The 27463-nt window shown below is 56.8% G+C and overlaps 15 protein-coding genes across 15 annotated transcripts; 9 read left to right on the forward strand and 6 right to left on the reverse strand.

Moving 5' to 3' along the window:
• Positions 1-238: 238 nt before the first annotated feature.
• SCHCODRAFT_02688254 (uncharacterized protein) lies at positions 239-1354 on the forward strand (the record flags this gene model as incomplete). The annotated part of the gene is made up of 1 exon (XM_003036851.2): positions 239-1354. The coding sequence occupies one exon, from the start codon at positions 239-241 to the stop codon at positions 1352-1354; it is 1116 nt and encodes a 371-aa protein (XP_003036897.1).
• Positions 1355-1488: 134 nt separating this feature from the next.
• SCHCODRAFT_02624227 (uncharacterized protein) lies at positions 1489-3257 on the forward strand. Its single transcript, XM_003036852.3, has 2 exons — positions 1489-1593; positions 1643-3257. The coding sequence occupies exon 2, from the start codon at positions 1670-1672 to the stop codon at positions 3185-3187; it is 1518 nt and encodes a 505-aa protein (XP_003036898.2). The 5' UTR covers positions 1489-1593; positions 1643-1669; the 3' UTR covers positions 3188-3257.
• Positions 3258-3559: 302 nt separating this feature from the next.
• Positions 3560-3802, reverse strand: SCHCODRAFT_02667308 (uncharacterized protein; the record flags this gene model as incomplete). The annotated part of the gene is made up of 1 exon (XM_003038211.2): positions 3560-3802. The coding sequence occupies one exon, from the start codon at positions 3800-3802 to the stop codon at positions 3560-3562; it is 243 nt and encodes an 80-aa protein (XP_003038257.1).
• A 352-nt stretch (positions 3803-4154) lies between these two features.
• On the forward strand, positions 4155-5211 carry SCHCODRAFT_02624233 (40S ribosomal protein S7). The gene is made up of 4 exons (XM_003036853.2): positions 4155-4196; positions 4390-4640; positions 4704-4931; positions 4997-5211. Exons 2-4 carry the CDS (start codon positions 4399-4401, stop codon positions 5115-5117), a joined length of 591 nt encoding a protein of 196 aa, XP_003036899.1. The 5' UTR covers positions 4155-4196; positions 4390-4398; the 3' UTR covers positions 5118-5211.
• Positions 5212-5482: 271 nt separating this feature from the next.
• Positions 5483-7477, forward strand: SCHCODRAFT_02624237 (ras-domain-containing protein). The gene is made up of 6 exons (XM_050345228.1): positions 5483-5771; positions 5819-5988; positions 6040-6058; positions 6111-6185; positions 6243-6830; positions 6881-7477. Exons 1-6 carry the CDS (start codon positions 5681-5683, stop codon positions 7075-7077), a joined length of 1140 nt encoding a protein of 379 aa, XP_050200742.1. The 5' UTR covers positions 5483-5680; the 3' UTR covers positions 7078-7477.
• Positions 7478-9187: 1710 nt separating this feature from the next.
• SCHCODRAFT_02667310 (uncharacterized protein) lies at positions 9188-10075 on the reverse strand (the record flags this gene model as incomplete). The annotated part of the gene is made up of 1 exon (XM_003038212.1): positions 9188-10075. The coding sequence occupies one exon, from the start codon at positions 10073-10075 to the stop codon at positions 9188-9190; it is 888 nt and encodes a 295-aa protein (XP_003038258.1).
• A 485-nt stretch (positions 10076-10560) lies between these two features.
• Positions 10561-11577, reverse strand: SCHCODRAFT_02748130 (uncharacterized protein; the record flags this gene model as incomplete). Its single annotated transcript, XM_003038213.1, has 1 exon — positions 10561-11577. One exon carries the CDS (start codon positions 11575-11577, stop codon positions 10561-10563), a length of 1017 nt encoding a protein of 338 aa, XP_003038259.1.
• A 1153-nt stretch (positions 11578-12730) lies between these two features.
• On the reverse strand, positions 12731-13488 carry SCHCODRAFT_02498864 (uncharacterized protein; the record flags this gene model as incomplete). Its single annotated transcript, XM_003038214.2, has 4 exons — positions 12731-13114; positions 13188-13208; positions 13260-13303; positions 13353-13488. The coding sequence occupies 4 exons, from the start codon at positions 13486-13488 to the stop codon at positions 12731-12733; spliced, it is 585 nt and encodes a 194-aa protein (XP_003038260.1).
• Positions 13489-13573: 85 nt separating this feature from the next.
• Positions 13574-14980, forward strand: SCHCODRAFT_02624242 (acyltransferase-domain-containing protein). Its single transcript, XM_050345229.1, has 7 exons — positions 13574-13821; positions 13872-13890; positions 13944-14048; positions 14094-14205; positions 14252-14343; positions 14394-14731; positions 14794-14980. Exons 1-6 carry the CDS (start codon positions 13689-13691, stop codon positions 14707-14709), a joined length of 777 nt encoding a protein of 258 aa, XP_050200743.1. The 5' UTR covers positions 13574-13688; the 3' UTR covers positions 14710-14731; positions 14794-14980.
• Positions 14879-16024, forward strand: SCHCODRAFT_02272949 (uncharacterized protein). The gene is made up of 2 exons (XM_050342241.1): positions 14879-15584; positions 15804-16024. The coding sequence occupies exon 1, from the start codon at positions 15074-15076 to the stop codon at positions 15566-15568; it is 495 nt and encodes a 164-aa protein (XP_050200744.1). The 5' UTR covers positions 14879-15073; the 3' UTR covers positions 15569-15584; positions 15804-16024.
• On the forward strand, positions 15789-16973 carry SCHCODRAFT_02667314 (uncharacterized protein; the record flags this gene model as incomplete). The annotated part of the gene is made up of 2 exons (XM_050346578.1): positions 15789-16421; positions 16827-16973. 2 exons carry the CDS (start codon positions 15789-15791, stop codon positions 16971-16973), a joined length of 780 nt encoding a protein of 259 aa, XP_050200745.1.
• Positions 16974-17084: 111 nt separating this feature from the next.
• On the reverse strand, positions 17085-18968 carry SCHCODRAFT_02273132 (FAD dependent oxidoreductase). The gene is made up of 4 exons (XM_050342242.1): positions 18668-18968; positions 18560-18599; positions 18380-18508; positions 17085-18328 (listed from the first exon to the last, which is right to left on the reverse strand). The coding sequence occupies exons 1-4, from the start codon at positions 18725-18727 to the stop codon at positions 17196-17198; spliced, it is 1362 nt and encodes a 453-aa protein (XP_050200746.1). The 5' UTR covers positions 18728-18968; the 3' UTR covers positions 17085-17195.
• Positions 18969-19164: 196 nt separating this feature from the next.
• SCHCODRAFT_02624250 (TPR-like protein) lies at positions 19165-20598 on the forward strand. Its single transcript, XM_050345230.1, has 5 exons — positions 19165-19369; positions 19431-19592; positions 19649-19926; positions 19978-20520; positions 20575-20598. Exons 1-4 carry the CDS (start codon positions 19210-19212, stop codon positions 20428-20430), a joined length of 1053 nt encoding a protein of 350 aa, XP_050200747.1. The 5' UTR covers positions 19165-19209; the 3' UTR covers positions 20431-20520; positions 20575-20598.
• Positions 20599-21201: 603 nt separating this feature from the next.
• On the forward strand, positions 21202-23706 carry SCHCODRAFT_02624256 (MFS general substrate transporter). Its single transcript, XM_003036858.2, has 9 exons — positions 21202-21476; positions 21533-21623; positions 21711-21938; positions 21995-22063; positions 22119-22274; positions 22338-22460; positions 22510-22726; positions 22854-23002; positions 23118-23706. Exons 1-9 carry the CDS (start codon positions 21354-21356, stop codon positions 23411-23413), a joined length of 1452 nt encoding a protein of 483 aa, XP_003036904.1. The 5' UTR covers positions 21202-21353; the 3' UTR covers positions 23414-23706.
• Positions 23707-23737: 31 nt separating this feature from the next.
• SCHCODRAFT_02540672 (uncharacterized protein) lies at positions 23738-24975 on the reverse strand (the record flags this gene model as incomplete). The annotated part of the gene is made up of 1 exon (XM_003038216.3): positions 23738-24975. One exon carries the CDS (start codon positions 24973-24975, stop codon positions 23824-23826), a length of 1152 nt encoding a protein of 383 aa, XP_003038262.1. The 3' UTR covers positions 23738-23823.
• Between the last annotated feature and the right edge of the window lie 2488 nt (positions 24976-27463).

Here is a 27463-nt window from a genome sequence, read left to right on the forward strand (position 1 = left end):
AAGGGGCGACACGAAGCGGTCATTTCTGCCAGTAAGGCCCAGGGAGCCCATATCCGCAGTCTCGCAAGTAAATTTGGTTAAACAGCTTCGAGTCAGGCAGGACCACCCCGTGTGGAACACACGGGCCCTCCCGCTTGTAGTACTGGATATCGGGCACATTGACTGGGCGGACGAGGAAGAAGAAGCAGGAATCCGTTCTGCCGCCATCTTGGAATGTTACCTCTCACGATCCTTGACGATGCCGCTGCCGCGCGTCGAAGTCCTGGACATTTCGCTTCTCACAGCCTCCAAGGGACGCAGCGCAGACGTCCTCAAGCTGATGGTCTCTGCCCTTCCCCGATGGAAGACTTGTGCGGTCCCCAATGCTCTGACGCGCTCCATGTCGGGCATGGGATCTTCACCGGATCTCCTCGAACGAGTGGAAGTCATTGGATCGATCTGGCATCGCTTGGACAGCGAGATTTTCAACAGAGCGCCGTGCTTGTACGCTTGGACAGGGCCGTTCACTGAGCTTCCCTGGGCCCAGCTCAGCGAGCTCAACATCACGGAGTTCACGGTGGTGGGGCACACGTTCACTCACGTCCTCTCCGTCTGTCCGGCACTAGTTAAGCTTCGCCTTTGCCTCTGTCGCGACCCAGGCTGGCTGGAAGGGCAGCCCCGCACACTCCCGCGCTTGGAGGCAGCGAACTTCACCGTGGGCAATCCCAATATCTTCGCGTTCATGTTCAGCAAGCTGACGACACCGAGACTGAAATATCTCGAGTTGAAGGGCGTCAGTAAGGCAGACCCCGGTAGTCGCCCCGGGAACGCGCGCCGGATGCTCCAGCTGGATAGCTGGCCGCTGTCGGAGTTCACCGACTGGCTCAGCCGCTCGCAGTGCACCATCGATGCTCTTTCCCTGTTTACGATCGCTATGCCCAGAGCCCACGTCGTCGATATTTTGGAGCGTCTGCCATCGCTGCAATCCTTCACGATCTGGGAGGACTTCGAGGCTGATTCCGCGTGGGCGGAAGTTGCAGACGAGCCTGTTGTGTACTCCTCGATTGACAACGGTTTGCTACGCCGTCTTACTGCTGTCGACACCGCCGCACCCTCTCTCCTCCCTCAACTCAAGAGGCTGTCAATCAAAGGCGAGCTTCGACTTAGCTATTCCGCGCTGCTGGATATGGTGAAGTCACGCGCGACGCCACGCTTGGAATATCTCAGTATATATGCAGGAGCGGAATCACAGCCAGACGACATGGACGAGGACACCAAAATACAGCTTCGGCTGGCTATAGGGAACGAGGGAATTATGGAATTTGATTCCAGTGCTTCAATTTCCAAGGGTGTGGACTTCAAACCGATTCTATGAGTACTGTATGTGTGGATCGCCTTCAGGGTCTCAAGGTAGATATGTTGGCAGATAGTGCACGCGGTTTGCAGAATAATAAGGTACACGTGACCGCCTTATTCCCGGTTGCGGCAATTACCAAGTTTGCTCTCGACCATCATCGTCGCCCATCGCCTCAAGCCTCTGCTCTGATCGATAGCTCTCTTGCCTGCGAGGCTATCTTGTAACGGAAGCTTTGGGCTGCTCGCGCCAGGGGTGAGGTGTGTCGCCTCAGTTTCCTTGGAGTCTTCCATTTATGCCACGATGCAGAAGTACTGTACTCCCAAACGAAGCGCGATGCTCTCCGATTCCGAGAGTGACACTTCTGAGCGTTCCAGTCAATGGGACTCTCCTGAATCCGTGTTCCCCATCAACAACCTCCCTACGGAATTATTAGGAACGATCTTTGTCCACGTCTGTGAAGACGAACCGCTGGTCCTTCCTATCCCATTCAGCTTGTATGAAGATCCCCCTTGTCCTGCTCTCGTGATCAGCTGGGTTTGTCGCGACTGGCGCTTCATTGCACTCTCCACCCACGAGATATGGGCCCCGCCCATCATACTCGATCTCCAGCAGATCGACCAGGCAGAAGACGACGAAGTTATAGGTGGACGGTCTATTTCCATTCTCCTACATTACCTCGAAAACTCTGCGGCATTGCCCCTCCCGCGAGTCGATGTGCTCTCTGTCTGGAACCTCGCCAAGACGTCGGCAGCCCATTCCCCCATACGACTGCTAGGTATGATCGTCCAAGCTATCGCCCGCTGGAAGTCATGCGCGCTTCACGGTGTAGTCGCACATATTCTGTGCCAGCTTCCGCATGTGCCCGACAGCGACCTTCTCGAACGGCTGGAGGTCACAACATACGCGCGAGGTGATCTGGACAGCGACTACTTCGTCCGCGCGCCGCGTCTACACAGTTACACAGGACCACTCGCCCCTCTGCCGTGGGCCCGGCTGAGAGACGTAGAAATCACGGAGTTCTCCACATGGGCTATCATCTCACAAGTCCTGACTGCCTCATCATTGCTCGTCAACTTACGCGTGCATCTTCGGCACGATCCTCTCTTCTCGGGCGTGGCAACTCTGACGCTTCCGCACTTGGAAGAAACCACCTTCGTAATTGGCAGCCCCGAAATTCTGGGACATATCTTCGGCTCGTTGATAACACCGAATATGAGATCTCTGGAATTGGGTGGTGTGGACAACCCCGGCCCCGATGCCTTACCAGGTTCGGTGCGTCGGAAGCTCGAGATGGAAAGCTGGCCATTGGTAGAATTCGCCGACTGGCTTGATCGCTCGAAGTGTAGCCTCGACGCCCTCGCTCTGCACACAATTGCCATGCCTAGGGCGCATGTGACATCCATCTTGGAGTGTCTGCCCTCGCTCACATCCTTCTCGATCGACGAGGACTACCGTCAAATACCTGCTGGTGCTGCATCCACATACTCCTCCATCGATGATGACCTCCTATGCCGTTTGACCGCAATGAATGAGACTGCACCGTCTCTCCTGCCTCGATTGAAAAAGCTGTCAATCAAGGGGGTACTTCGATTCAGCCACACTATGCTGGTGGATATGGTCAAATCACGCTTGCCATCAGGTCTCGAATATCTGGATATCTTTGGCGGATTGTACTCGAAGCCAGAGGATGTAGATGAGGATACCAGGGCGCAGCTACGGCTTGCTATGGGTGACCAGTGCTTTATGCAGTTCGATGTGCGGTCATCGACTCAATGGATGGACTTTGAGTTTTTAGATAGTGATAGATTCGATACTATACTCCAAACGCTAGGGGTATTACCACCTGCTTAGCCTTTCAGATATAGGACAATACTTGCTACTCGTACCTGTACATTTCTTTTTGTGTTATCGAAACATCATCTCATGTCGCTCTCCTAAGATCTGCGAGTGCATACAAACCCGCCAAAGGGGTATCAACCCGCGCGAGACCTCCCTCGTTCATGGCTCTCCTATTTGGGCCACCGCGTCATCCTCCGTGTCCTCTAGCGTCCAGTCCTCCGTGGCATAGATCGCCAGGTATTCCAAACGCGGATCCACCCGCGACATGGCCAGAGCGCCGACGCGTCGAAGTGCAGCATGCCTCTCACCGTCAGCCTCTGTAGCCGAGGGAGGAGAGAGGGCGCGACACCGTCCGTGGCAGTCACGCAATGTACGATGCTCCCATCAGACGTAGACAGGATCGGAGGCGGGGTCAGTCCGCCAAAAGAGATCCGTGAAGTATTCCTCCTCTATGGATAGGTTGGCGAGCGAAGAAGGGCGCTCCAATATAGCGACCAGATCTTGGCTTGGTATGGATGAGGCTGATAATGCGAGATGCTCGAGAGTGCGGCGGTCCAGGAAGGCGTCGAGCACGGACAGAGTTCCAGTATCTAGTTCAAGCCTCTTGCTCGACGAGTAGACGTCCATGGGTTGTAGGCCTGAGTGGTCTGTAGCGCAGGCTTCTTCGAGTTGCAGCCGCTTCAGGTTCGGCATAGTCAGTGGACCGAGCATATCCAAGCGTGTACGCGAGAACCTCCGGGATATACACGATCACGGTTACATCTTTCAAGCATGGCAGCATATAGCGCGGTCAGCCTGTCGGTGTAGATGCATGTTGGCAGATAGGTATGCATTGCTTGATGATCCCCGAGTAGCGGAGTTCGGGATGAGAACGAGACCTTAGTGAGCAAAACCCAAGTTCAAGCTGAAAGGGTCACAAATGTGACACAGCGGATTCGTGACCCAGTCACATCTACGTGACCGTCGTGCAATCTAGCGACAGGCGCATCCACCGACACCGACAGCAAGAAGGGCGACCAGGGTGAGTGTTGCTGCTGCTGTACTCGACGACTATGGGCTCTTCTGTCGTTCTGTGCGCGTTTTGCTGCCCGGATTGCAGAAAGAACGGCAGAAATCGCTGGATTGACGCTGGCTCGGCCGGATGGCGTCCCAGATTGCACCCCAGGTCCTCGATCACGAACATCCCAGCTGACGGCCTTCCCTCTCACTCCTAGGACCACAAGATGTCTGTCCAGCACAAGATCCTCCGCACGGCTAACGCGCCCAACACTCCCCCGGATGAGACGGAGACCAGCGTCGCCCAGGCGCTGATCGACCTCGAGAACAACGTCCCTGAGCTCAAGTCCGAGCTGCGCCCCCTCCAGATTTCCGCTGCGCGCGAGGTTGATGTCCGTGGTGGCAAGAAGGCGATTGTCGTCTTCGTCCCGGTGCCGCAATTGAAGGCCTTCCACAAAATCCAGCAGAGGTGCGTGATCGAGCCGCGTATCACGGCTTTTCACTGACCTTTTGCGTCTTTGCGCTCCCCCAGGCTGACCCGTGAGCTCGAGAAGAAGTTCTCTGACCGCCACGTCGTCTTCGTCGCCCAGCGCCGCATGCTCCGCAAGCCGACGCGCACTTCGCGTGTCCAGCAGAAGCGCCCCCGCAGCCGCACCCTCACCAACGTCCACGACCGCATACTCGAGGACCTCGTCTTCCCGACCGAGATCGTCGGCAAGCGCACCCGTGTCTCCGTGGATGGATCGAAGCTCCTGAAAGTGTGCGTGATCTGCATCCTTATCGCCTCATCGCACTCTGGCTCATTCGAGATCTTTGATTCTGCAGCTTCCTCGACTCGAAGGACGCCACGTCGCTGGAGTACAAGCTCGACTCGTTCTCGTCTGTCTACCGCCGGTTGACGGGCAAGGACGTCACGTTTGAGTTCCCCGTCGTCGCCCAGGAGTAGGCGATTGCTCTCGGTCTTCGGGCGATTCTATGACATGTACTTATGCATACCGCACTCATCGCAAAATTCTTATGCCATATGGATGCCCTTGTCAGTTCCGGGTCTGACTGGAAGATTTGCGCACTCCGATGTCATCGTGAATGTCAGTGGCTGGACGCCAGAAGCTGCCGGATCGGATGAGTGTTATGAAGCTGTGTTGCGTTGAAGTATGACATGTGCCACAATGCCGGAGTCAGGGCGGCCTGTGGGCTGAGAGAGAGCAGGCGTCTCTGTCCGTGTGAGTTGGGCGGCCAGAGGCGTCGGCGCGCTCTTAAGAAGGCGTCGGTGAAGCTCTCGCCCGCGTTCGTTTGGCCGTTGAGCAGAAACGAAGTGTGGGAAAAGACTTGCATTGTGCGGCTCGGTAACCAAGGTCGACCCGTTTTGGGCAATTCCGATCCAGGTCTTGGCTCCTGCGTTCATCCTTTCCTCCTCCCCCTCCTCCTCCTCCCTGCCGGTGGTGCGGCACCGCCCACCCAACGCTTTACCCCTCCGACAACGCCGCGGTTGGTCTGCGCGACATCACCATGGCGCAGTACGCTCGTAGGGATCCCTACGCTCAGGCGCGCCTCATCGAGCAAGGGATTGACAGCAAAATCGTCATCATGGGCAACTCAGGTGCGCCCCTACGCGCGCGATCTCGCACCCGCTGACTCCCCGCGCAGGTGTGGGCAAGACCAGCCTGCTCAGACGCTACACGCAGAACAAGTTCGACCCCAAGAACACGACGTCCACAAGCGGCGCGTTTTTCGTGACGAAGAAGGTGACCCTGCAAGGGCTCAAGGTCCGCCTCCAGCTGTGGGATACGGCGGGGCAGGAGCGATTCCGTAGCATGGTACGTCTGCCACCGCGTCCCAGCGACCGCTATTGACCGATCCGACTGCAGGCACCCATGTACTATCGAGGTTCGCGCATATCTCATCGCTCTTTGACAAGCTGTAATCGATGCCCTTTCAGGCGCGAATGCGGCTCTTCTACTATACGACATAACCGACGTATCGACGTTCAATGACATTCGGGGATGGCTAGAAGGTGCGCCGCACTCGTCACTCGTCGCTTGAGCGCCGTCGCTGATGTGTACTTCGTCAGAGTTACACAAGAACTGCTCGCCAGACCTGATCATCTACATCGTTGGCGCGAAGGCGGATCTCGGACACTGTCGCCAAGTCACGCCAGACTTGGCTCGTCTGTCGCTACACAATTGGTTTCCTCCAACACGACCCCCATCGCCGCCTCCACCACCACCCCCACCTTCTACGCTATCCTACATCCGGCCCAGGTTCACCTCTTTCCCCGGACTCCGCTCACCACCAGCAAGTCCAGCGCCACTAGACTCGGAATCCTCGCCAGAGCGCCAGGAGTTCCCGATCTCTCAATCCGCTGCATTGCGCGCCGCACTGCAACGGCGACCTACCGCTGTGCAGCAGCAAAGAAGTCGGCCACGCTTTCACTCGACAGCAGGGCTTAACCGCTCAAAGACTCTTGAGGCTGGCCAATTGCCTTCGCGATTCGGGTCACATTTTGGCTCGGCGGCGGGCGGATGGAAGGAACTTGACTCGGGGAGTGATAGCATAAACGAGGATGAGGGGCGCACGGTGATAGACGAGGACGATGAGCCAGAGTGGGGTCTTGCACGAGGAATGCAGTTGTTCGAGGTGTCAGCGAAGGACGATACTGGTAAGGTCCCCTCCGCTACTATGGCTACAAGTCTTGCTAACTGTCTATAGGCATAGTGCAACTCTTTGAGTGCCTCATAGGCGAGATCATCCAGAAGAAGGACAGCATCGAGCGCGAAAACGACCTGAAGAAGCGAGATAGCGTCTGTCTAACGCCAACCGCTCCCGCATGGTCCGCTCAGGCAGACGCAGAGGAGGCCCGTGAGAAGACGGCGCAGTCCTCCTCCGGGTGGAGTAGTTGCTGTTGATGAGGATCGTTCTGGTCGCGGAGACCTGCATTCTTTCGCCGCTCCCGCCGCCACAGTTCTTATCTCGTCGGTCCGACTGCCACACGCCATTCGCGTACGCGTCGACCATTCATGTCCGCACCCATCACCCACCAGTCATCAACGTACACGCCCGTCCGCTCGTTTGCTTCTTCATCACGCGCCCCCATCCACGCACGCAACCATCAGGCCGCCTTTCGCACATCAGCCACTCCAGCCCTTCACCATCAACCTTCCCCCATCCGCGCATCAGCCATCCACCTGCACTCTGCCTTCTCTCCGACTTGACCGTGCCCCGAATGGACCGTTGTCTCGCCACTCTCGTTCTTCCACTTGCTTTATCATCACTTATCGCGGGGCTCGTCCGCGTACGCATTTCCAGGTTCGTTGTGTAGCTCGCGCGTTCTGGATGGCCATTCTGATGTACCCGTCTCCCTTCTCCGTGGGTAGCGCATCTATCCCATGTCTATCGCGTTCACATACATACGCCATGTTGTTTCGACATCACACGCATGTTGTTCCCTCGAACACGCACATTGTGTTGTTTACTCGACACTATCATGTTGTTTATACTCCCCACACGCGTCCCGGCCCATCCCATCTCTCAGTGCTCTCGGTCTCAGTTTCGCAGTTACAGTCCCGTAGTCCGTGTGTTCGCTTAGTTATCTTCTCTTTTGTATATACTTCTACCTTATACCTCACTCTACCTAACGCCCCCTTTGTTCGTCTACGTCGTTGTTCCACATCTTCTCTGCTCTCTGTACAAGTTACCTATGGGTAAGTAGGTGGACACCGGACCCTGGACTGGGATCTGCGATAGATGGACGATATTATCCGTCGCGTATCGCGCCTAGGAACTTCCGTGCGTTATCGCCTGCATGAAGACCTTCGTGTGCACACAGGTCAGACGAGCTGATTCCCGCGCGCTAGCAGTGATAGGCGCTCAGGGAGATCCGGCCCGCGCCCGCTCTCTGGGCCACGAATATCCGCATATGGCAGCCCTTCTAGCCAGAAAAGGAAGTCTACAAGAGTGCGTCAATACTTCTCGGCACTTCCCGCCGCCACCAGGACAGGCGCGACGGGATCGACGGTGCCACCATAATGCATCGAGATTATCGCGCGTCCATCGCTCGGGTGAGGAAGGGGAGACGAGAAGTTAACAAGGGTGAGGTCTGAGGTGAGCGTGATCGTCTGGGCTAGAAGGACTTCTGGGGACGCGGCCGCGAGAAAGGCCGAGGGTCAGTGGTGGGTGAGTACGTGGAAGCGGCTGAATGGACGTCAAGGACGGATGTGGATGCTCTGAGCCTTGCCCGATTGGCCTAGTGCGGTGGCAGCTAATAGCTCGAGGGCGGCAGGACCAGGAACAGCACTGACGGACAACGACGATCCCCACTCATTCCCGGGTCGATGCCACCGCGTCATGGTCATCCGGGCGACCAGAAGTGGTTCAGGTGCACGGAGACAGTATCATCTGTCGCATCGTAGTGTGCGATCTGACGTGCCAAGGCGAGGGTGGACTGAAGATAAGTCGAAGAAACCATGTTGGAAGCGCGCCACATGCGTCTAAAGTCCGGAGGATGTATCTTTGGCTGTCCGGTTTCCGGGTGCGTGTATATACGTGCGAGGGACCTGAGCGACGATATATGAGCATGAGACAGAATGGTGAGCTGCGTGAAAATAAGTTCGGACCAGGAAATGACGGACATGCAATCAGACAAGGTACAAGCCATGCTCGTAGTACGAGGGAAGCAGTTGCCCGGGTCCAAATGACGGACAGATTTTGGTGCCATTGCCTGAAACACAATATGACCGAGTAGATGTTTGCGATGTACAAAGGTATCTTACGGATTAACATACTGTATAAACTGAAAGCGTCAGGAATCGACTTTGGAACGTACATGAATCAGCGCGCGGGCGCTTCAATGATATATGAAATGGGACGTATAGATATATCCGATCCTATGATGGTTTGAATAAGGGTTATGATGCAGAAAGCTCGATCTGTCTAAGAATATTCTTGCAGTAACTGTTCAACAAGCAACATTCCTTTCCGACCTTCTTCATAACATGACATGATTGTTTTCGACACCTACTACAAGAATTTAACCCCGAACTCATATTCGAAGTCCAGGGCGTCGAGGTCTTTGACGTGCTCCGCGAGAACCCCGACGATATTGACGAGGCAGCGAGCTTGGGCTCTTTCCCGAGGTATGCTGAACGAACAGCAGCGGAGGGTCTTGAGGGCGGGAAGTCGCAGAATGCGCTCGATACCAGTGTCCATAAGCCAATTACATTCTCCGATATAGAGGTACGTGAGGCAGGGAAGAGTCACACCGTCCGGGTACCACGACGGCTCTACCATCCACAGCCAAGTGTCCCTAGTACTGAAGGTGATGACCTCCTTTGCTTCGAGTCGCAACGTTTGGAGGCTGGGACAGTAGCGGAGGAGCTCGAGGATGGATGTAGAATCCGAGAAGCCAGGTTCGAACACCAGTACGAGGTCCGTAAGCGCCGCCGGCGTGGTCTGGAGCATGTTGAAGTAGTCGACCGCACCGCGAGGGCTGCCTACGATAGTGGCCGTGTGCCAGCGGTGCGCTTCGTCGCAGACGTGCTCCAAGTACAGCGTGACACCAGTGAAGGCCAGATAGACATTGAGTGGCGCGTCGCCGGATAGGGCGAGGTAGTCTCTGACCCAGTCTGACTTCTCCGTCCAGTGTAGAGATGACTTGACGGCCTGCTTGCTGAGAAGAACGTTGTTGTACCACGTAGCTGCAGGGGAGGATTCGACGATCGTGCGCCAGTGCGGGCACACATCTCGGAGGGCGCGGTAGGTGTTGTGCGCAACGTCAAAGAAGTCGTAGAGCTGCACGTCAACGGTGACTTCCACGGCGAAGTCAAATATGGTGAGCAGAAGCTCGAGTGGCAAGTCCTGGATGCCGCAACCGACTTGCTCGATCTGCGACTCCATGAAGGGCGTCATCGTAGTCTCCGATCGCGAGCCACCCTCACACAATTTCTTTGCGATAGGAAACGTGCCGCGAGCCGCGCTCGTGAGGCCAGTGAGTGACGAGGGGATTTCGATGGTGGTGGTGGAACAAAAGAACGGATTAATTGATGGACAAACATCCAAGGCGAACATTGAACGCCATGTGCTCCAACCCCATCGGGTATGTGATGGCAGAACAAAGGCCCACAAACAAAGCTATTACCCACTATAGTGGGAACTCGAACGTTGCTAACACTCTTTGTCCGACCGAGGTTTTCCCCTTCTTCGTTCTTGACCTCTACGTAGTCATGTTAAGAGCCTCGCCAGCAGTCGCAGCTTTCTGCTTATCTTCTCCGTCGACGGGCGTGCCTCAAGCAGAACACAGCCCAAGGAATGAGAGAAAAGAAGGGACAAGACGTATTAATTATTTGTATAGTATCGAGACTGTAACTAGAACGCTCTGACATAATCTTTCGGCGCTAGTGCAGCAGACGTTGAGGGAAGTGTGATATAACGCGAACCTGGTCGGGATTCTTGACGTGCTGCTTCAACTCGAATTCCACGTTTTCGCCCTCATGGAAGAAACACACGCTATCCGCATCATAGAAAACAATCTGCTCCAGCACAGGCGGGCGCAGAGTCGCTGAGATCCCGGCATAATACGCCCAATGTGCGTCACCGAAGTAGACCGACTTGAGCTTGGGAAGAGACACGCCTTCCTCGAAGAACAGATCGTCGGGGATGTCTTCTAAGCTGTGCGCGCCGTGCTCGTGAGCGCAGTAGAGCTCGCGCAAGTTGGGCGTCGTGGCGAGGATGCTGATCAGGAAGCCCGCGTCGTCGAGGTCGGTCGTGAGCACTTCGAGTTGATCGAGACAGAGGGGGTCGACGGCGAGGAGCTTGGGGTTGCGTGCGCAGAATGACCGGTCGTAGATGTTCCTCAGCAGGCCCATTTCCCTCTTCCCCCCCGCCCAGGGCTGCTGCAGGTCACCGAAGATCGTCGCCTCCTTCCAGCGGTGCGACTCGGCGCACACGAGATCGATATATGGCACGAACTCGTTGCGGACGTTCACGTAGTCGCTAAGGCCTACGACGAGAGGCTTGTCGCGCGAGCGCTCGAGGTGCGTCTTGACCCAGAGCATCTTGTTCTCTGTGCTCAAGGGCGACCACGTAGTATGGTTGCCGAAGTAGACGAACTGGTAGAAGGTCGCCGCCGTCGGGTGCCGCATGACAGAGCGCCACCGCGCGCAGACGTCGTTGAGCGCGCGGGGTATGTTGTCGCGATAACTGAAGAAGTTGCACGAGGCTCTGCTTTGCTTGAACTGCTTCGGGGTGCAGGCGAAGCTGAAGACTGTGTGCAGGAGTTCGTTGGGCAGATCGTTGATCGGGAAGGGCTTGGGGGCGGCTTCCAAGGGACTCTTGATATTTGCGCGACGCTCCTTGACATTCTCCTCGGTGGCCCTCGCCACGACACGACCATCGACGAGCTCGAGAGACATGAATTGGCTGCGGTTGATGCAGATAAGCTGGTGCAGGGGAGGACACGAGTAATGGGGCGCAATGGAGGCAACGAGTAATCTGCGCAGGGGGGAGAACGGTAATGCAGGGGGCGACAACAACGCGCACCACGATATAAGTAGGTCATCAGGGTCTCCATTTGTTATTTGTCGGCCATGACCTGCAAGAAGTTTGTGACCCGCGTGTTTTTTGTTCGAATGCGATGCGCTGGGGATGGTCATAGCTCACTTGATGGTCCGAATGAATCTACTTACCCTGCATGAAGGCCCGTCGGCTGGGAAAGGTAGCCGGGAATAGAAAGACTAGGAAAGGATGGCAATGAGCCTGTAGTCGACGGCTGGGTGCCACCAGACGAGCGCTGGTATGCCACCGAATGGCCAAACCGGAACCTGCCGAAGCTGCGCTATGACCGGCACCGCATGTACCTTCCATGCAAAGCAGACGTGCTTCTCGCACACAGCTATTTCATTCAAGAGGACCTTCGGTATTAGAAAGATCTAACGTCATTGAGAAAGACAATTTTGACGAACTCTTTGCGCTAGCATAGGCTGAGTGTCAACCGCCGTCAACATGTCACACGAGGGAGACGGTAAGGCCCAGCAAAGCTTGAAGTACTATGGTCAAGTGGAAGCCATTATTTCCGTTGGTTGTGCATGAATGGATAGCCGTGGTCGACGTCGACGTTGGATTCAGGAAGCATGGTCGCAGCATCATATCACAGTCTATGTCCAGAAAGAAGATCTTGGGCTTCCCAGACTATCGAGCCATTGCTTACACGCTCACGGCGTGGAGAGACGCTTGCTAAACGTATCCGACGCCAACCGTCTGCGGAAAACGTCATGAGCTCGTCAAGCATTGTGATATTTGTGTTCTCGAAGGTCGTGTGCACTGCTTCTCGTAGCGGAGTCTACTGCTTCCACCCATGGTGGACCGCCGTCTCCTTGTGTCGTCCCAATAGTGAGTAGGTTGGTAAAGTATGTTGCCCTCGTTGAAAGGTTAAGTATGTCGCCCTCGCGCGGTAGTGCACCCTAGAGTTACAGGATATGAAAGGTATAATAGTCGGGATAGCGGTGAAGACGAAAGCCTCGACGAAGACCCAAGTCTCCGATAGAGACGAGGAGCCTCCTATGAGGACTAGAGTCTCCGGTGAACACGAAAGTCTTGCTGGATCCCTAGTGTGATATACAGTCCGAGCATGGGTGCTCGAGGATGGGGGGTATCGTCGGAAGTAAGAATAAGATACGCATCCACGGGCGGCGGCATGCGGGGAGCAGAGGTATGTGAGAGAAGCGACAGCGGGGTAGCGTGGACACTGGCGCGGGCAGAGTAGGCGTCGACGCGGGCAGCACGAATGCTGGCGCGGGCGACGGCGTGCTCGGCTCGACTCAGTGGTGCTGGCGTCCGCCGAAGGGTCTCCCGAGGCGTATCCAGGCGTTTTTCGGGCGCGGGGACTGCACGACGTGGAAGGATGGTCGCTGGGAAGGGCGCGCCTGCGAGGAGTTTCGCCGCTTCCTGTTGCTGGTCTGGATCTGGGAGGAGGGGGAAGGCAAGTCAGCCGCGGGCCAGGGAGGCGGAGGTAGGGGTCGGGTACCTTATGCCGCAGCAAGATGAGCTGGGGGAAAGGTCAGACCACTGCACTGCCTGCGCACGGGACCAGACGCACCTTAGCCATATTCGCCGGCGGTCCCGTCTCTCGGAATGGGTTCCCTGGCGCGGGGTCAGCGGGGGCGGGGTAAGAAGGCTGCAGGACACGCACTGGACGCGACGAGTGTGCGGCCGTGGTCATGGTAGTCGAACGGGTCGTCGTTCAGGAAGGACAACCAGAGGGCGGGCATGAAGAGGTAGACGACAAGGAGGGCAGCGAGGGAGCTGAGCATGGCGGCGGCGACCATCGTTGGCGATGCCGTCGGCGGGCGGACACCGCTGACGGGCTCGGCACGGCTGCCTGGGTGCGGGGGGGACGACGCGGTGAGCGGGGCGAGGGCGAGGTGGGCGCGAGGGACTAGTGGGACGATATTCCACGCGTTACATAAGACGCGTGACAGCTTCCGCTCCGAAGTCGAACTTCAACTTGTAATTTTCGCCGCTCTTGATGCTCACCGTCGCCGCCGTCGGGCTCACCTGCAAGGCCTTCCTCAGGTCCGGCCTCTGCTCCCTCGACATCGCGGGCCTCCACCACCTCCAGGCCGCCCTCGAGGCGCAGCCCAGGCGCGGCGTCGTCACCGGCACGTTCTTACGTAAGTCCCATATCCCGCCGCGCTGACGGAGCGTCCAGTTTCGAACCACATCTCGACGTGCGTGACCGCGAACGCGCGGACCCACAACACAATGTTGAACTTCAACTCAGGCTCGATGACCCCGTCACATGGGGCGTGCTGCCCACTCCATACTACTTTAATAGCCATTTCATGCGCTGGACCCTCGGCGCGTCCGATATAATGTTCACTAATCCGTACGCAAACCTTACCTCCACCGACGACCGCTCAATTACCCGCAGCGTCTTCTCCTGGTTCTTCCGGAATGGCCAGGTCCTCGAGACCTTCCGTGGAAAGGGCATCTACCAGCCCTCCATAGACACGGCCATCGCAAAGCTCGACCAGGGCGAATGGGTGGGTAATTCTCGCATCTTGTCTCGTCGTAATCTTACCCTTCTAGATCCACCTCTTCGGCGAGGGCAAGGTAAACCAGCCGGATACCTACGCCGTCCTCGACGACATCGCCCGATTACCCAGATTCCGCTGGGGCGTGTACGTCCATTGCCCCAATATCCCTGTCATTCGTCACTAAATCTCCCCAGCGGACGCATCCTTCAAGAAGTCCAGGCCCCCCCAATCATCATACCCATGTGGCTCACCGGCTTCAACAAACTCATGCCTGAGGGCCGGGTATTCCCGTACAAGTACCTCCCGCGCGTCGGCCAAAAGCTGAGCGTCACTTTTGGCGCGCCGTTGGCTGGCGAGAAGATGGATCGAATACAAGGCTTGCGAGAGGCGAAAGACGATAACAGGAGCGAGATCACGGCCATTTTGCAAGACGCGGTCCAAGAGCTGGGGTACTCGGTCTCAGGACCGTCGCTTGGTGGTGCTGCCACTTGGAAAGACAGCATGCCATGACAGAAGGTTTTTGCCATTGTGGGTAGGTATCACTTTTCGCGGCTATCTCCTTTTTTCTGCCCCGAGACCAACCCTCTTTCACAGGGACTCGAATCAGTGCGCCATTGCGACTCTAGCTGGCAGCATTGATTGGTGCTCTCGAGCCGCCCTTTAGATGCCCCACGCGCAAGATGCAACGGTGGCTGGCCATGGCACGACGCGTCGCGCGCTGGGGCTTTCTAGATAACGATGCGCTTTCAAGGCGGTGAAATAGATCTTGGGGCTTAACTTCGTCGGTTATGGACCGGAGTGAAGGCCATGGCGTGATTCCAGCGAAGCTCGGAGCCGGTCCCCAAAAAGGCAAAACTGTTGTTCAACTCGTGACATGTTCGTGACTTTTTCCACCGGCACTAGCCTTCGAATCGCGCGAACTTGGGCCGCAGCCAAAGTTAGGCTCCGGGTCGCTTCGGTGGGTTCGCAATTTCTTTGTGGGCTCGGAAACTCGAGGCCTTCATTGCGGCGTCTATGCGACAGGCGAATATGGTGTTCTTCGCCTGCTCCCACGAAGTCCGCGCTATGTCCGAAGTGCCGCGCCGCCACTCCTCGCATATCACCCAACTGTCTTGAATCAAGTCTCTCAGCGAACTCACCTTTGGAAACGGGCTTCTCACGACACCAATACTGCGACGATTGTAACTGCGGACCTATCTCTCGGACTCTCAAATCGAGCCCTTGTCTCCGTGCTCGGCTGCCCCTCGTCAAGGCCGACGGTTCAACGCTCTCTTTTGAAATGAAGACCCTGAGTGTAAAACTCAGGTCAGCGGCGTCGACGCGGACTCCCACGACTTGCTCGGAGCTCGCATGGGCGGGCCATTGCTGAAAGAGAACAAAAGCAGGTCGGTTGATCCCCTGACTATAGCCCGCCCTGTTTCAATTGAGTACTGCCCCGTATGGAAATTTCGACCTCAGTGTCGGGATGCGCAGCTGCGAGAGAGGCTATGTGCGCCGCTGTAATATAAGACGAGTGCTTATGCATTCTCCTTGTCCCCAGCGCACCCCATCCCCTGCCAACCCAGATCCATTGTACATCCGCGCTGACGATGCCATTTATCCAGACGCACTCCATTCCCGACATACTGGCTGGCGCCTCTGCGACGTCGGGCTCTCTGGCGTCCTTGGCATCGACCACCATCGCTCAGCAGCCGCAGATCATGCCCGGTCAAAGCGCTCAAGCCCCTACATCCATTATCCAACACGGACCCATCCGCCGCCTACCTCTCGAACTCCTGGACGAGATCATAGTAACAGCTCTCATCGACGAGACTGTCAGCTCCGCATTCTTCAAACGGGGCATGTACGCGCATCGCCGTCTCGCTCTCGTCTGCGCATTGTGGCGCGCTATAGTCGTGGCACTACGGCGGAGGCCATGGACTTACAGCAATATTCATTTGGGAAAGGACTGCGCGACCTCGATGGTCAGCGACGACGTCAAGGCTTCCATGATGCACGAATACCTAGGGTTCTCCGGCAGCGAGCCACTCAATGTGAGGCTCGACCTCAGCCTCGTCAGCGGTGGCATTCCGCCATACGTTCGCGCGGTCCTCGAACAGTCTCACCGCCTGCAGTCCCTCTCCATCATCGGCGACCTACGCGACGAGGGCGCGCACTCCGCCCTCTCCCTGATCGCCCACCCCGGTGACCTTCCCATCCTTCGCAACCTATCGCTCGAGGACGTCGGAACAGCCCCCATCAAAGAGGAAACGGATGAAGTCGCCTTCGACTTCTTCGAGCACGCCCTCGCCCTGACGAACCTCACGCTCGCTGGCTCGCTGGGCACGTCCCTCATCGACGTGTACGTGCTCTACGATAACATCACCTCATTCACCTGCAAGGACATGGACGCGGAAGTGCTCCTCGACTTCCTGGTGTTGATGCCGAACTTGGAGAGACTGGACTTCTCGGGCCCTTCTGGCCTCGCCAGCCCCAACTGGGAATTCTGTAGCGATGAACAGGACGGCGACGTCGACGCTAGTTGTACCTGCTGCCACTGCATCGAAGAGGACGAAGACATCGCTCTGGAACTGTCCCATCTGAAGCAGCTGATCATCCGCGACACGGCACAGGCAGTGTCTAGCGAGCTTCTTGACTTCCTCTGCTTCCCTGCCATTGAGGAGGTCACCATCAAGAGAGACGAGAAGTCCGAGACGGAGGTCATGGTTGCTCTGCAGAGCGATATACATGATGGCGGAGGCGATGTTGAGAGGCTTGTTGTCAACTACGTATAGTGGACCTGGGCATGGGGGTTGGGCTTGTTGTGCACAACGGCTATTTATCGAGATTGTTTCGTCGACTCATAACATCACTTTAGTATTTTATCACCAATAGACCCTTGGTCCATCACTTTGTATCGCTGCTTCCTCAAATCATTGTACTATGCTTTACAACATTGCAAGCTGTGCCCCCCTCGTAAATGAGGCGACAGATCATATGCACGGCTTCGCAGCCCCTCACGAGTTCGCTGGCTCCGCCCCTTTCAACACCCCATCCACCACATACTCCGCAAGCGCCAGACTCGACGTCAGCCCCGGGCTCTCGATCCCAAGCAAGCTGATCATCGGGTTCACCTTCTCCTGCTCGCCCGGGTAATCCGCCCTGATCACAAAATCCTGGAACCCCGCCCCCGGACCTGCGATCTTGGGACGAATGCCCACGTAGTCGGGCTGGAACCCATCGCGCTCGACACCGGGCAGGTACCGCGTCACCGCCTGGTACATCTCGTCCATCCGTGCGTCGTTCGGAACGAGGTGGCGTTGCCAGAAGTCCGCGGCGTCTTCGCTCTCCATCCCGTCCTCGCCCACCGGCGGGTCCAGCCACTCAAGGTCGGGCCCGAACTTGATGCGGTTGGCGAGGTCCATGGTGAGGTGGGTGCCGAGCGACTGGAAGGCGGCGGCGCCCTTGCCCTGGTTGACCTCAGGACAGGGATAGATGAGGTGCCGCACGGCAGCGACACCGGGCCCCTTGTATGACGCGTACGACCCGCGGGCGAAGTACATCGGGATACGCGCGGACTCTGGCACAATAGCGTTCAGAATGAGCGGCGCAGTCAACCCGCCGGCATTGACGACCGTGCGCGCGAGGAGGGCGGTGGCATCCTCCGGCCCCGCGCCCGCAGTCGCGGTCTGCACGACCCAGCCCTCGCCGGGCAGCCGGTCGATGCGGGTGACGGCGGTCGAGTAGACGAGTGCGCCGTTCTCCGCGTCGTCGACGTCGCGCTCGAGGCTCTGCATCAGCTCGTGGCTGTCGATGATGCCCGTGGCGGGGACCCAGAGCGCGCCCGCGATGTCGGGCGAGAGGTCGGGCTCCAGCTCGCGGGCTCGTGCGCCGGAGAGGAGCTCGACGGGGAGCACGGGGCCTTTGCCGGCGAAGTGCTGGTCGGCTTTGCGCGCGTAGCTGGCGGGCCAGCGGAGGTTCTGGGCTTTTGCGTAGAGGCCATGTATGTAGTCGAGTTGGTCTTTGTGTCCTACGACGAGTTTGCCGGTGCGGCGGAAGGGGATGTCGTTGGCTTCACAATGCTCGTACAGCAGATCTCGACCACGAAGACATAAGCGGGTCTTCAGCGAGTCCGGTGGGTAGTAGAGACCTTGCCAAAATGTCAGCAGAGACTGAGAGGGATCGTTAATGTACCGTTTACCCGAGTGTATAACTTCCGAATTCCTCGAGCTCGTCTCCTCACCGACAGTATTGTGTCGTTCCACGAGGTATGTAGACTTGCTCGGGAAGAGCTGTATCAGTCTTCGCGCAATTGCGAGACCAACGACACCTATCAAAAGTAAGCATACTGGGAGGGCGTGAAGAAGGTAACCCAAGTAACCTCCTCCGATGACGATGCTATCCACAGCAGCCTCCGGTTCCTAGAAGCCCGGGCAGGTTGAGTACGCCAATGAAGCTGTGGATGATGAAAGTGAAAATCCAAACATACCTTGAATTTGAACCTTCCGGAGTCATTTAAGGCAGCCTTCAGACCACGCACTGCACGCATGATTTAAACCACTCAAAAGATGAACCTGGTCGGTGTGTATTCAAGATTGCTGCGGGCGATGATAGTGCGTGCAGTAAAGAGCCTCGAAGAAAAGGCTCTGAGTATTGTCAGAGGGAAATATGAGTCCGTGGGCTATATCGTCGTTAGAAGTTCAGCCGCAGGTGAAGGCGCGGGAAGAGTTGGGAGTGAGTCAGAAAGCGAGGATCAGTTATACTTGACTTTCAAGATTATTTTGGTACATGAAATCAGGTCTCACGCCCCCAGAGATAGGATGTGGGCCCGAGGTGAGTCGGGAGATGACGGTTCGAAGCGAGCGCTTGCGGTCCGCCCAAAAGGGAACAAGTGCTTCGCAGCATAGCCACAACATCAGCGGGTAGCCACGCGAGTGTCGAGAACAATGGCGATCGCGCACCACGTGCGTACCATTATCTTGTTTCCGACCATCACATCTGTACGGCTTCACGCCCTGAACCACCTCAAACATGGCAGCGACAGGACCACAACCGAGAGATATCGACTATGAGGCCAAGCTGGCTGAGTTCGACAAAATTCCACTGTTTATGAAGAGTTTGCCGGAGGAGGATACGGAGGACGCAACGATCGCGGCGCTGCAGGATCTGGCGTATGAGGGGACGCCGGATGGTGAGTAAGATCCGTCCTATAGATGTACTGGTATCGGAATTACTTACGAAAACCCTACCAGAGGTCGCACAAAACTTCAAGGAGCAAGGGAACGACTACTTCAAGGGCAAGCGGTGGCGCGAGGCGCTGGGCTTCTACACCCAAGCGATCGACGCGAAGCCGACCGATCCGGCATTACAGGAGGCCCTGCTATGCAATCGCGCGGCATGCAACCTTGAGCTAAGTAAGTTCGCCCCCACCTAGATATCCGGGATCTCGCTGAACTGACCAGGATCTTAGAGAACTACGGCTCCGTTTTGAGGGATTGTTCGAAGGCGATCACCTTGAACCCTCGTTCGTCGAAGGCTTTCTATCGATCTGCGCTGGCACTCTTGGCGCTTGAGCGCGCGGAAGACGCGCTCGATTGCTGCGACAGGGCCCTCGCGTTCGATGCAAATAATCTGGCGATGAAGGGGCTCCGCGAACGCGCCGTGAAGCTCATCGAGCAGAAGGAAGCCAAGAAGCGTGCACAGCAGCAGAGGGAGATGGAAAAGCTCCTGATGCAAAAAGCACTGAGGGTAAATCCTCTCCATCAGTATGCGTACGAGTTGCCTGACCTACCGTCTTAGGCCCGGAGCCTCTTCCTCTCCGGCGACAAGAGTGACGCCGAGCCTCAATGGGACCCCGAAGACGCGACAAAATCAAGCCTGCTGTTCCCTGTTTTCTTCCTTTACCCGCAGCACGCCCAGTCCGACTTCATCAAGGAGTTCCACGAGGACACGCCCTTTAGCGCGCACCTCGAGGCTATGTTCCCTCCCCAAGCTCCTCCCCCGGAGTGGGACAAGGCAGGGGAGTATGTGACGGGCAATCTGAACGTGTACGCGATGACACGGGGGAAGCGGCTGCTGAAGGTGGGCAAGAACCACACGCTGCGGACGGTGTTCGAGGCGTCGCGGGCGAAGGAGGGGCAGCCGCGGGACGGGCTCGAGCTGAGGGACGGCTGCTTGAGCTTCGTGGTGCTGCCGAAGGGGGAGGTGGAGAAGAAGTGGATAGAGGACTATAAGAAGGCGAGAGAGCAATAGATCTGTGCTGGCGAGTGTTGTTCTGAGCTTGGGCACGTTGTTTTCGAGAGCTCACTGAGATATGCCTGCGACGTGTTGATAGATTCGGAGGTTCGCCGCTTCTCCATTCCTGTTGAGACTTCGCTGACGGAGGGAATTATACAGAATGAGCACTTGTTCCTGGTAGAAGACAGGAAGACCGGCACACTCACCTTCTATACCTCCTCGCCATGTCTGCCTAGCGCGCCAATTGCACCCCGCTCAATAACCGCGGACATGCGGGGCCCCGCGGGCCGCGCTGATGCCCCGCATCTCCGCACCGCTCGCTCTCACGTGGTGCCCAGCACCCCGTCTAAACATGTTCGTGAGCAGCTAGCGCTAGATGTCGTCGATACCACGTCAGGCCCTTCTATCGACTGATAGCGACAGGCTTGGGTGTGAAGCTTGGGACTCACCGCGTATACGACCGCAAAATCTACCGATGTAGCTTTTCAGGCGTTGTTCAGCAAGACGATGTTCTCGACACCTGTGTTCTCCTTTCCAAGGCCAACGACCACTCTTAGGACGCACATATCATCCCCCCGCAGCAACGCGCGACAGCGGCTGGTCATGGGATGCGCGTCCGTGTGATGCTGGGTGCTCTCCTTGGTGGTGCCTCGAAGTGTTCTTCCCATGATCAACGCGCCACCTTCGCGCATCGTCTGAATGCTACCCGGCCTCTGATGAATTCCATCCGGCCTCAGATGACCCTCCCACAGCACCCCCACAGCGCTATAGACGCACCCACCGGCCCGTCGGAGGAGGAGCTCACTTAAAGCGCGGGAGTGAGGTAAAGGGGGAGGCTTGGCTGACCTGCGCTCCCACCGGGTCGACGATCGCATCTGGTCCGCGGGTTGTATACGACGCGACACGAAGAACGCGACTTTACTCAAGCCCTGCCCACCATGACCGGCTTCTTCAAGAGACACTCGCTCAAAGTGGGCAATCGCGTCACGGATGCGGCGGCCTTGACGCTGCGAGAGACAATCTTCCCGCTGTTCCTCGTCACGATCCTGTATTTCCTATGGGTGCGTTCATACTCTTGCGTCTGATCGCCGTCTTCTCACTCAAACTTGGATTGCAGGGCTTCGCGTATGGCCTCCTCGACACCCTAAACAAGCACTTCCAGAACACACTCGGTATCACGCGTACCAGATCGTCAGGCTTGCAAGCCGGTGCGTTCCCTCTCCTCCCTTCTCCCTGGAAATCCCCTCCCTATCCGTCTCCTGTCTCACAAACCATCTGACGCGTCTTCCCTCCAGCCTACTTCGGCGCCTACCCCCTCGCCTCCCTCGGCTACGGCAACTGGGTGCTCCGGCACTACGGCTACCGCGCGACGTTCATCATGGGCCTCGTCCTCTACGGCATCGGCGCGTTCATGATGTGGCCCGCGGCGCTCAAGGAGAGCTTCGGCGGCTTTTGCGGCGCGACGTTCATCATCGGGAGTGGGCTCGGGTGCTTGGAGACCGCGGCGAATCCGTACATGGCGGGTGCGTACTGGGTAGTTGTACTTCATGAAGGCAGATTGTTGATGAATATCGTGCAGTGACGGGACCGCCGAGGTACGCTGAGTTGCGCATCAACCTGGCGCAGGCGGTACAGGCTGTGGGGACTGGTGAGTCCGAGTGTGTTGACTCTAGTAGAGTGATTAGGTTAACGCATCACACCAGTCATCGGCCCCGTCCTCGGATCCTACGTGTTCTTCACTGACACCGGCGACTCCGTTGACGCGCTCAAGAGCGTGCAGTGGGTCTACCTCGCCATCGGGGCTTTCGTCTTTTGCCTCGCCGTCGTTTTCTATCTTGTGACTATTCCGGAGGTGACAGGTCAGTACTCTTTTGAGAATGTTTGTCTAGATGCGATGTGCTTACCTTAACTCCAACAACTAGACGCGGACATGGCCGAGCAGGCCGAGCTCACGCACGTCGGCGACAACAATGAGAAGCCGTTCTGGAAGCAGTACACCTTGTTCCACGCTGCTTGGGCACAGTTCTGTTATACTGGGGCGCAGGGTGAGCATTATCTCCTCTCCCTTTCACCTCAAGTCTAACCCTTCCCCAGTTGCCATCGCCGGCTACTTCATCAACTACGTCACGGAGGTCCGCCCGGGCACGGACAGCGCACTCGGCGCGAACTTCCTCGCCGCCGCGCAGGGCTGCTTCGCGGTGGGCCGCTTCTCTGGCGCGCTGCTCATGAAGTTTGTGAAGCCACGGATCGTGTTCTTGATCTATCTGAGCGGGGTGATCGCGTTCTGTGCAGCGAGTATCAAGGAAGGAGGGTGAGTTTTTAGTCGTGGTGGAACAAGCCCAATCGTGGGGGAAGAAACCCAGCCGTGGCGGAGGAACCCCAGCCGCGATGTGGGAAGTCAAGTGCGATGAAAGCTGACGAGCATTTCCCATCTCCAGGAATACCGGCCTAGCGATGCTGATGTTGACGCTGTTCTTCGAGAGCGTGTGTTTCCCGACCATCGTCGCCTTGGGTATTCGTGGACTGGGCCGGCATACGAAGCGAGGATCTGGGTGGATCGTGGGCGGTGTTTCCGGAGGCGCGTGTGGTGAGTACTTTCTCCTATTCTCTCGATGCAGTGGATTATTTCTTCACCTCTACTCTGCTCACGCATCTCTCTCATTCGTCTTCCCACTCACTCCCTGGCTAATTTCATCGACCAGTCCCTCCAATCCTCGCTGCCGTCGCCGACGTGCGTAACAGTACCGCCTTCGCGATGATCGTGCCCACGATGTTCTTCGTCTCCGCCTACACGTACCCGCTCTGCGTCAACTTCATCCCCGCGTACAGGGACAAGGTCGACAAGGTCGGCGAGTCAGCCATCGGTGTGGAGGACGATCTGGGCGCATCGAGGACGAAGGCGAAGGAGGAACAAGACGCGGACGACGAGCGGGTCACGAAAGAGGAGTGGGTGGCGGACGGGGAGAAGGGGAAGGCGTCGTATCGGGAGGTGGTGTGAGGGATGAAGATATGGTTCCCCGATTTGTACAGGATATCCTGTTGTATCATAGTGGTCACGTACTTGAAACGATGCTATAAGAAGGACGATAGTCCTCGATGAGAGAAAAGCACGGCCCGCGAATTCGGAGAGGGCGCCATGATAGATTACGAGCTGAATTACGGTACAGAGACGATGCATGGTGACATAACTGTAGACACCAGTCCTGTATTATGGGCGTGAGGAGACAGGCTAGAAGAACAAGGAAAAATACAAAGCGAGATAGGAGAAGTGAGTGGTGCAGACGCAGCGTTCAGGGAGCCACACGGCGCTACACCTGGATTTCCAGCGCGAAAGGTAAGCGAAATTACTATGTAGGAGTACAGAGCATGCGATTGTTGGGCGGAGGGAATCTGAATGCATGCTAGCGACTAGTGCAGGAAGCGGGTGATGACCCCGTCAGCATCACCCCTTTGACGCTTCCTGTCCTTCAACGCGGTTAAGGCAGCTGCAACATGGAAGCCATCCTTACTGAAAATGACCTTCTCGATGGCCGGCAGGGACACAGCGGCGATGAAGAAGCTCTTGACAGCGTAAGCCGTGTTGCGAAGGATGAGCTTGGTGAGATAAGGCAACCCAAGACTGGTGGTGACGGGCTCGGGATCGGCAGATTCGTCACCGTCTTCCTCATAGTCATCGTACGCGAAATCGAGCTCCTGCAGCCCGGGCATCTCGTCCAGATAGTCGAGCAGCACATAAGCCTCGATTCCATCGCAGCCGAAGCTGCGGATGATGTTGTTGGAGGGGATCGTGATATTGATGAGAGAGGCCGAGAAGGGTCCAAGGAGGAAGAGCTCCGTGAGCGCTGGGGCGTGGGCGAGAAAGCCGAAGTCAACTTCCTCTGTGGTCTCGTTGATCTCGGTCGCAGGGATGTGCCCGAACTCGAGGGTTTGTAGGACTGGAAGTCGGCCGGTGAGCATAGCGAGGGCGGAGCGGGCGTCTTCGTCGTGTAGATCTCCTACAATTCGCGCGGACCGCCAGCGATGGGACTGTGCGATGAGGGCGAGGGCACACGGTCGAAGGCTTCCAGTGGCACAACGTAAGTCAATCAAGACGTTCAGGTTTTCGTTTCCGGAGTTTGCTAGGTAGTCCCTCAGCATAGAGGCCATGTCGCCCGCGCTCATAGGCGTCATTGAGGTGCTGATGCTGAGGTTGACATTACAGTACAACCGCCTCCCAGTTCGCGGCGGAATGCCCTTGATGACCGCATGCCACCACTTGCAGACCGCTGCCAGGCGCCTATGGGTGTAGAGCCCAGCGTAGAGGAAGGTATAGTCACAGGAGGACGTCTCCTCACTGATGACCTCGGTGAAGATCATCAGCATCAGCTCGACGGGCAAGTGACTGAAAAAGTTAAGCGCCGTTGCTAGAAGAGCTTGCTGAATTCGGTCGGCCTTTGTGATGCGCCCTTCCCTCGCCGGAGAATGGAATTCGAGCGCAAACGCTGGGCTCGCCAACGCGCTCGACGTCGCAGGGGCGACTGGCAACACGTCAGACAAGGAGCGCTCAAGCGGCAGCGGCATTGTCGGCAGTTCGTTGCGAAAGAGTGGGATGGAGAGCGCGAGAAGCAGCACGCACGAACGGCTCACCTTATATTACGACGGCGGCGCGCATACCCTCCGGTGCAGCTGCGCATCGCAGTTGCCGACACAATTCCCATACGGGGAATGTTCTGGCGGTAGTCAAATGAAGCATGGCAGACTAACCATTCGACCAACTGCCCTCGCCTTTGTTCTCTTTGAGCCATGGCCCACCCATCAAGCTCCGTGTGTGTCGTGGGAGTTCGGTCGACGCCGCACGGAGAGCTGGCCACTGCAGAAGTCCATTCAAGGGTGTTCAGTCAGATGAGAGCGTTGGGTACGGGGCTCACCGTCGGCCTCAGTAAGAGGGGACTAGTGATGAAAGGGTCGGCGACTGCTCGCTTGACAAAACGATTCCGCAGTTCGCGGTGTTTTTGTCTGTGACAGATTACCGTGCAAGGTCAGAATTGTCAAGATTCAGGGCTTGTACTTTGCAGTATATCCAAAGGAGGCGGCGCAGCAGCAGCAGCAGCAGAGCATCCTTCGTATTCGGACCAGGTGAAGGTTCTTCTGGGACACACGAGCTGTCACGCCTTCCTTATTGGGGAAGTCGGACGTTGCCGAGATCACGGCAGGAACCGCATTCGCACGCTATGGTTCACGACCAACGACCTCCGAAGGATCATGCTCTTACTGGCTGGTATCGCTGACTCGCCGAACTACTCGTCCTCAGAAGATGATATCGATGCCTTGGTAATGAGGAACGAGTGCGATGGCTCGTAATGTTCTCATGTCTTCAACGCAATGCCTACAAAACTTAGAGACCGTCATTCTGCACGATGTTACTCCTTCTCGCTCTCCGATGTATACCAGGAACTCTTCAATGCTCCTAGGCTTCTGATTGACACCATCTGCGAGCCTCTAGCAATCCCCGTTCGCGAGCAAAATGCGCCAAAAAGTGGGTATATATTAACCGTCCGTTTACCTACTTTCGCAGTTGGGATGGTTCAGTGGTTACGACCGCCCATCCCGATATGCCTCCCTTACGAGGGCGCGGTACCGCTACGGCGACTGTGATTACAGTGCTACGGCCTGGGCAACGTCTACGGACTTGTTTTTGTTCTTTGCCTCGGAGCTTCCTTGCCACCTCCTGCTCTGCCACAAACGGCGCCTGCGGGGTCGCGGACGAGGGGCGGAGTGAAGGGAAAGTGGGAGAGGCACGTGATGGCTGCAACACGTTCCGCGTTCGAGTCTGCGCTAGCGTCGGCGGTGGTTATTCTCCTGCAGTAGCTTTCTCGGAAATTGCCGGCAGGGAGATCTATGTTTCTCCCTTCTTGTTATCGCGCTCGCAGAATTCCCCGTCGCCTTCAGCTAATCTGAGCCTTGTCTAATCACTGTTCTCGCCTTGGCGGTAAAGCCAGTGACGGGCTGCTGACAATATTGCTGCCTATGATTTGTGGCACATCGAGCAAGTCAGCACCAGCACAGCGCGCTTATACTGTGCTTGCGAAGGAGATACCCAACTCCTCATCAATACAACTACTCGTCGCCTACTGGTGCTCGCTCTATACATCTATAGTTAGAAAACGGTGTTCATGGAACAGGGCTGCGAACAAGAACAATATGTAGGTCGAACGGACTATACGCTATTACGAGACCTGCTTGCCAGGCTCGTCTTACACCGGTGGACCGTCAGCAAGATCAGACGTCCAAGCGGTCGATCAAAAGTTATCTCCGAATGTCGAATGGGCAATCGTTCGATGTACCTCTTCGTCATTGCTCTGATCGTTGATAAGAATTCAGGCGTAGTCTTTGGTACATATTCTTCCGCTGTACCAAGTCTTATTTTCTCAGTTTCTGTCGGTGTGACGCTTTGAATATTGTTTGTACACGTGCGGATTCGGCAATGTCCGTTAGCACAGCCCCATCACTCGACGCACAGCCACAATGTTCGACAGGCTAGTCTTTTGCCGTATCCCCGCCGTCAGAATCCTCCAAAATATTCAAGAGCATAGGTTTCGTAGCCCAAACTTATCTTCACCTTTCATGGAGCAAGCTCGGCTCATGGGGCTGCCTACTTGTGCCCTTCACTGTCAAATCGGCTCGGCGGGCCGAATATCATCCCGATCCTCTTGCTGTAATCCTTGCTGCTTGCTTCCGTCTACGACGTCCGACCGTATCCCCTCCCCTGCGTTGTCCGCGACCTTTCCATGTCTTTCCGCTCTCTTTCAGTTATTCTCTGTGCCCTGTCAAATCATCGAGCTGCTTTTTCCTCGTGCCAAATGCTCAACAACAGCGAACACCGCGGCTCGAATGCGTGTGCGAGGAGGCGGGGAACCGTGCGTACACGCGTCCTCCCCTTTCGTGTCAATTGCTCACCTGCACAGAATTGCATCGCGGATACTCGCCTCAGTGCTTGCGCGCTCCGGCACCGTCCTTGGGGATGGAGAGCTGTGGACAAATTCACATAACCCGATAAGAGCGCCTTCCC

Source organism: Schizophyllum commune (genome assembly GCF_000143185.2).
Source record: "Schizophyllum commune H4-8 unplaced genomic scaffold SCHCOscaffold_5, whole genome shotgun sequence".
Classification (NCBI taxonomy): Eukaryota; Fungi; Basidiomycota; class Agaricomycetes; order Agaricales; family Schizophyllaceae; genus Schizophyllum; species Schizophyllum commune.

Excerpts from the sequence above, each read along its gene's own strand:
- SCHCODRAFT_02273132 (XM_050342242.1), bottom strand. The coding sequence starts at position 18,727 with ATGCGTGCAGTGCGTGGTCTGAAGGCTGCCTTAAATGACTCCGGAAGG. Across the intron at positions 18,600-18,667 it reads CCGGAAGGTTCAAATTCAAG|GAACCGGAGGCTGCTGTGGA; the intron begins GTATGTTTGGAT and ends CCGGGCTTCTAG. Across the intron at positions 18,509-18,559 it reads TAGCATCGTCATCGGAGGAG|GTGTCGTTGGTCTCGCAATT; the intron begins GTTACTTGGGTT and ends TACTTTTGATAG.
- SCHCODRAFT_02624250 (XM_050345230.1), top strand. The coding sequence starts at position 19,210 with ATGGCAGCGACAGGACCACAACCGAGAGATATCGACTATGAGGCCAAG. Across the intron at positions 19,370-19,430 it reads GTATGAGGGGACGCCGGATG|AGGTCGCACAAAACTTCAAG; the intron begins GTGAGTAAGATC and ends AAACCCTACCAG. Across the intron at positions 19,593-19,648 it reads GGCATGCAACCTTGAGCTAA|AGAACTACGGCTCCGTTTTG; the intron begins GTAAGTTCGCCC and ends CCAGGATCTTAG.
- SCHCODRAFT_02624256 (XM_003036858.2), top strand. The coding sequence starts at position 21,354 with ATGACCGGCTTCTTCAAGAGACACTCGCTCAAAGTGGGCAATCGCGTC. Across the intron at positions 22,064-22,118 it reads GGTACAGGCTGTGGGGACTG|TCATCGGCCCCGTCCTCGGA; the intron begins GTGAGTCCGAGT and ends GCATCACACCAG. Across the intron at positions 23,003-23,117 it reads TGTTTCCGGAGGCGCGTGTG|TCCCTCCAATCCTCGCTGCC; the intron begins GTGAGTACTTTC and ends TTCATCGACCAG.
- SCHCODRAFT_02624242 (XM_050345229.1), top strand. The coding sequence starts at position 13,689 with ATGCTCACCGTCGCCGCCGTCGGGCTCACCTGCAAGGCCTTCCTCAGG. Across the intron at positions 14,206-14,251 it reads AGCTCGACCAGGGCGAATGG|ATCCACCTCTTCGGCGAGGG; the intron begins GTGGGTAATTCT and ends TTACCCTTCTAG. Across the intron at positions 14,344-14,393 it reads CCCAGATTCCGCTGGGGCGT|CGGACGCATCCTTCAAGAAG; the intron begins GTACGTCCATTG and ends AAATCTCCCCAG.
- SCHCODRAFT_02272949 (XM_050342241.1), top strand. The coding sequence starts at position 15,074 with ATGTTCGTGACTTTTTCCACCGGCACTAGCCTTCGAATCGCGCGAACT.
- SCHCODRAFT_02624233 (XM_003036853.2), top strand. The coding sequence starts at position 4,399 with ATGTCTGTCCAGCACAAGATCCTCCGCACGGCTAACGCGCCCAACACT. Across the intron at positions 4,641-4,703 it reads TTCCACAAAATCCAGCAGAG|GCTGACCCGTGAGCTCGAGA; the intron begins GTGCGTGATCGA and ends GCGCTCCCCCAG. Across the intron at positions 4,932-4,996 it reads GGATCGAAGCTCCTGAAAGT|CTTCCTCGACTCGAAGGACG; the intron begins GTGCGTGATCTG and ends TTGATTCTGCAG.
- SCHCODRAFT_02624227 (XM_003036852.3), top strand. The coding sequence starts at position 1,670 with ATGCTCTCCGATTCCGAGAGTGACACTTCTGAGCGTTCCAGTCAATGG.
- SCHCODRAFT_02624237 (XM_050345228.1), top strand. The coding sequence starts at position 5,681 with ATGGCGCAGTACGCTCGTAGGGATCCCTACGCTCAGGCGCGCCTCATC. Across the intron at positions 6,186-6,242 it reads CATTCGGGGATGGCTAGAAG|AGTTACACAAGAACTGCTCG; the intron begins GTGCGCCGCACT and ends GTACTTCGTCAG. Across the intron at positions 6,831-6,880 it reads GTCAGCGAAGGACGATACTG|GCATAGTGCAACTCTTTGAG; the intron begins GTAAGGTCCCCT and ends AACTGTCTATAG.